Here is a 5,431-nt window from a genome sequence, read left to right as displayed (position 1 = left end):
GGGCCGGCGGGAGCGGGCGCAGTGGGCAGCCGGCGTGCTGGGGCTTTCTGCGCGCAACTTTGGGTACAACAGCGTGGACCTGCGTGTGCGTATCTACGCGCCCCAAGGCTTTGTGTACAACTCGTGCGTGTGTCTATCGATTGGGTTTTGTGAAGCTTCATCCACAGCCGCTGTGCGTCCCTCTCTCCGGGTGTCTGTGCGCGCGATGGGTGGGGTATTGGGCCCCTGCGGGTCTTGGTGGATCTGGCTTGAATCTTACTCCCAGGGGCACTTGAGAGAGTGTGTGTGTGTGTGTGTGTGTGTGTGTACTCGCGCGTGCGTGTGACCAGTCCTGCCCCCTCCCAGGGTATAGGTAATCGTGTGGCCGGAAGATCTGAGGGTCACACTACGTGGCTTCTGGGTGTCTGTGGGTACTGCTGTGGGAACAGCTGCTGGGGGAGTGAGTGTGGAACTGGAGTGTTCCTTTCAGGACCTGTCTGACTGCAGATGAAATTAGTGACTGGTGGGGTCGTGGGGTGTGAACGGTGGGCAGGAGCAGCTGTGTCAGTTGGTGTGTTTCTGTTTCTGTTTGGGTAATTGGGCACGGCCTTTGTGTAACTGGTGAGTATCTCTGAACCTGTGCATGAAACAGAGAGATGTCCTAACTCTGGGTGAGAGGAATCCTCTTTTTTCTCTGCCCTCTCACTGTGGCATCCTAAGAAAAAAGTTTTGGGGTCCTGCAGCATGAAGGAGTGCCCTGCTCCCAGAATGTGGGAGCCCCAGATTTCTTCCAGGTTATGGAGGCATCAACATGTCAGTCTGGGAAAGGGGTTCCTGGGCCACTCCAGGAGCTGAGTTGGGTGGAAGGTGCTGAGGGTGTGGTTGGGGGCCACTTCTGAGCACCCACATGGCACCCACTGCTGGTACCTGTTTGTGGCTGGGCACTCAGGAAAATGTTTTTGGTGCTAAGAGTAAAAAGCCAACCAACAAACACATCTTTTTTTTCTGTCTATTCACTGGAAAAGTAAGAGGAGTCTGGGCCCAGGCTGGGGACCCAGATGGAACTGAAACTTATCCCTGCTCTCAAGGTGCTCACGGTTGCTGTTAAACAGCCAGATAAAATGAAGGGTCTATGAGTGAGGGATGCAGAGCCAGGGAAGGCTGGTGGAGTGATGCCACCAGCACAGGGGTATGAGTTTGCAGGTTTGTACGTGATAATAATTCTTAGGGAACCTGCATTCAATTCCTGTCCCACCCTCCCATACAGGCCATGGGATCTTGGCCATGTAAATGGAGACAGTAATTCCGGATCGTGGGGCTGGGGAGGGTGATATGAGATACTCCTGCGTGAAGTGTCGGGTACACGGCTTAACAGCTAGTAGGTGCTTGGTAAACATTTACTAAAATGGGACTCTGGAAAGAGAGATGTAGTGATAGAAACGGGTTGTAAAGGGAAAGGAGCTTTGTACTCACATGAAAGGCCCTATATGTGCTAAGAGGAGGTGTCTGATGCTAGTCCATATTGACAGGAAGGTCAGAAAGATTGAAAAACATGTCTTCCTGCACTGAGGCTCTTTGAGTTTCATTCATTCATTCCATTCATCCTCACTTCATTTGCTCATATTTACACATACACACACAGAGAGAGAGAGAGTGAGAGAGAGAGACAGACAGAGAGAGAACCACAGTGCACTGGAGAATAAACTCCAACATGAGAATGCAGAGAATCATGTGTGTGTGCATGTATGTGTGTGTAGACACACTGGAGCATGCGAGCCACTTTGCACCTGGGGGTCTCTGTAGCCCGTGGACTTGTGTGCCTAGGGCTCTGAGTGTATGTGCATGTGCCCTCAGGCCATCAGTATATACAAAGAATGATGCAGTTCTGCTGTGGATCAGGAATGACACATGCCAGGCAAGGAAGGGGGCTGAGGTAGGACCTGCCAGGGAGAGGCTAGATCTAAGAGCCCCGATTGCCAACTCCAGGTGAGTGTTATAAGGGAACGGGGGCCTAAAGTGGCCAGATTCTTTCATTTTGCAGGAGAAGCCAGGAATCCAACATTTAAAATGTAAAATCTAAAATCTTTTGCTTTTTATACATTTGCAACTAATTCACCAAAAACAAATGAACAGGCCAGGAACAAAACAAAGCAAAACTTCTGTCAGCCAAATATGGTCCCCGGGCTGTCAGTCAGTATCCTTCAGCGGGAATGCACATGTGCTGTCTGTGTCTGGGTGGGTGTGTGTTCAGGTTCTTGGGTGGGGTAAGTCCTTTTGCAGCACAGACAGTGTCCCTCTTCTCACCTCTCCCTCCTGCTTCCCCTCCTGTGGTCCTAGTCCAGGTCCCCACCCTTTTGTTTACATAAAAGCATTTGGCTTTGACCTAGTCATGGCTCTCCAGTCTGCCCCTTCCTCTTGGCCCTTTCAGCCATGCCATCCCCAACCTGCTGGCTTCCTTGCTGGACCCCCGTCCTCCACTTTGCCCACTCCCATCCCATCAGTCCTCCTTTCTTCTGAAGCCGAGGCAGATGTCAGCACTTCCCGCTCCAGCTCCTCAGCTCGCATGGCTCTCAGGCTCCTTGGCCTGGCTTTCAGAGTCCTTTGTGAGCCGGCCCCAGCTGGCCTCTGAGGCAGTCTGTTCCCCTTTCCAGAATGCCCTCATCACCTTCCATTGCTGGGAAATATCCAATTCATCTTCTGAGATCTGGCTCAAATGCCACCAACTCCCAGAAACTTCCCTTCCTCTGTTCCCACAACTTCTGCATTTCTACCCCCTCCCCCACCTCTGTCATCCTTCCCTCATACAACAAGGTTCATGGATTGCACTGGCCAGGGTCTTGCATGCACTATTTTATGAAATCCTCACAACAGCCTCATGAGGGAGGCATTTTATTCATTACCATTTTACAGATAAGAAGAAGACCGAATCTGGAGAGGTCACATCACTTGCCCAAGCTCAAGTGGTGAAGCTGGGATTTGAGCCTGATGTTCACGCTATCTACATTCCCTCCATCGTAATAGGAGCTCATCGCTAACACTGAGCACTCAGGGTTCTGAGCACTTTGCATAGGTTATCTCAATCCTACTCCAGCTTTGTGAACTAGAGGGGAGTAGTAGGATTATTTTATAGGTGGGGAAACTGAAGCCAAGACAGGATTAGTGAATTGCCCACAGCCATACCCCAGCTGGTGGTGGAGTGGGATCTGGGCCCGGATCACACTGTTCTGTCATTGTCTTATTCCCTGTCTTCCCCTCTGTCTGGCAGACACCCCCAAGTGGGAATCGTGCCTGACTCACCTTCATGTGCTTGGGGACTGGTGTGATGTCCTCCACAACAGGGAGAGGTTGCTACATTCAACTGACTTTCTGTTTTCTCTTCCAGCTGCCAAGGGGCCAAGGGATGAGCTGGGGCCCTCCTTCCCAATGGCATCTCCCCCTGGTCTGGAACTGAAGACACTGAGCAATGGTCCTCAAGCCCCAAGGAGATCAGCTCCCCTGGGCCCGGTGGCCCCATCCAGGGAGGGTGTGGAGAATGCCTGCTTCTCCTCAGAGGAGCACGAGACCCATTTCCAGAACCCTGGGAACACGAGACTGGGCAGCTCACCCAGTCCCTCTGGGGGTGTCTCCTCACTGCCCCGATCCCAACGGGATGATCTGTCCCTGCATTCAGAGGAGGGGCCAGGCCTGGAGCCCGTGAGTCGCCCGGTGGATTATGGCTTTGTTTCCGCCCTTGTTTTCCTGGTGAGTGGGATTCTTCTGGTGGTGACAGCATACGCCATCCCCCGTGAGGCTCGAGTCAATCCGGACACAGTGACAGCGCGAGAGATGGAACGACTAGAAATGTACTACGCCCGCCTAGGCTCCCACTTGGACAAGTGCATCATCGCAGGCCTGGGGCTGCTCACGGTGGGCGGCATGCTCTTGTCGGTGCTGCTCATGGTCTCCCTGTGCAAGGGCGAGCTGTACCGCCGGAGGACCTTCGTCCCCGGCAGGGGCTCCAGGAAGACCTATGGCTCCATTAACCTGCGCATGAGACAGCTCAATGGGGATGGGGGCCAGGCCCTGGTGGAGAATGAAGTTGTCCAGGTCTCAGAGACTAGCCACACCCTCCAGAGGTCTTAAGTACTCCCACCTTATCTGGCTGCTTTAGCTCCAGTGCCACAAGATCTCCCCACACCCGCCCCCCCGCCAAGGCCTGGGGTTTCAAACTGAGCTCACATAGGGGCTTGTGGAAGAAGTACTGGGTACTGGAGGGAGAGCTCGGGGCCCAGCCCATGCCCCACATGGGCAAGCAGCCCACTGGTCTGTTTTGTAGCTGAGGTTTTGCATACGGTTTTGTTTGGAGGATGGCTTCTGCTGCTAAAAATACAAAAGTTTGGAAACCGCTGCTCTTGGAGGATGAGGTTTCTTGGCATTTCTGAAGACCGGGAGCTGTTTGAAAGGTTGCCCATCTCGTTCCCTCATGCCTTGGGAGTGAGGGACCTCTTCTGTCCTTATCGGCTGAGTGAGGGTGTTGAGGGGTCCCTTTCAGCCCTGACCATCTAAGGTGGGAGGTGGCTTCATGATGAGGGGAAAAGTCAGCACCAGAGTGACCCCCAGTACCCCCACTGACTAAACTGTGATCCTACCCTCACCAGGCCTCAGTTGCCCTGCCTTCAAGTGAGGGGGTTGGACTGGATGACCCCTGAGGTCCCTCTAGTTCTTCCCTGGGAATGGGAACCCAGTCTCTGTCTCCAGTCACCCCTCCAGGGGAGGAAGGCATCCACCAGGCACTAACCATTCTCCCTGCCACTTTCTGGCCTGACTTCAGGAACCACCACAGCCAGCAGCTCTCATGGTCTCAGGAAAGAGCTCCCTGGTGGGGTTGGGTTCAGTTCAAAGTTTGCGACAGCCTGGTTTTCGTCTTGGGGTCTAATTTCCTGCAGTGACACATTTTTACAAAGCCAAGTGCACAATATTCCCCAGTTCTTTGGGCAAGAAGGATCTTTTACACAGGAAAGGGTGAGGGCTTTATTGTATTTCTGTGGGCATGATGCAGGCCTTGATCACCTTCTCAATAGTATGTCTCTTGCTCCTGACCTTATTTGGATAGCAGGAAAAAAAATTTTTTATGTTGAATTTGTAACCTTAATCTCCCCCATATAGTAGTAAAGTGAAGCCACAGTTTATTCGGGGGAGAAATCAGGCACATTTGGGTGGCCTAGACATGCTGGCCACATTGCCATTTGTTTTCTTCTTATGAAATGTTTCTAGGTTCCTGCAGACTCTCTTTAAACTCTTGATAAGGAAAGGAAGTAGGCCCTGGGGCAAGAAGACACAGGTGTTTGAGGACTGTGGGGAGGCATCCTTCAGTCTGAATGGCCCCAGAGGGCTTCGAGAGCACATGCCTTCTAAGCCACTGGTGTAGAGACCCTACAGGAGTCATTTTAGTGAATCCCCTGCCCAATGTAGG

At 52.6% G+C, this 5,431-nt stretch overlaps 1 protein-coding gene across 2 annotated transcripts; it reads left to right on the top strand.

The window, feature by feature from the left end:
• Positions 1–254: 254 nt before the first annotated feature.
• Positions 255–4,367, top strand: TMEM74B (transmembrane protein 74B). Of its 2 annotated transcripts, XM_011979862.1 has the most exons (3): positions 255–650; positions 1,005–1,182; positions 3,362–4,367. In XM_011979862.1, exons 2-3 carry the CDS (start codon positions 1,152–1,154, stop codon positions 4,099–4,101), a joined length of 771 nt encoding a protein of 256 aa, XP_011835252.1. In that variant the 5' UTR covers positions 255–650; positions 1,005–1,151; the 3' UTR covers positions 4,102–4,367. The 2 variants fall into 2 exon arrangements, with proteins under 2 accessions (XP_011835252.1, XP_011835251.1); XM_011979861.1 differs by having other exon boundaries at positions 479–1,182.
• The last annotated feature ends 1,064 nt before the right edge of the window (positions 4,368–5,431 follow it).

Source organism: Mandrillus leucophaeus, unplaced genomic scaffold (assembly GCF_000951045.1).
Source record: "Mandrillus leucophaeus isolate KB7577 unplaced genomic scaffold, Mleu.le_1.0 Scaffold206, whole genome shotgun sequence".
NCBI classification, from domain to species: Eukaryota; Metazoa; Chordata; class Mammalia; order Primates; family Cercopithecidae; genus Mandrillus; species Mandrillus leucophaeus.
Note: the sequence above shows the minus strand (reverse complement) of the source record. Positions and strands in the feature narration are given on the sequence as shown.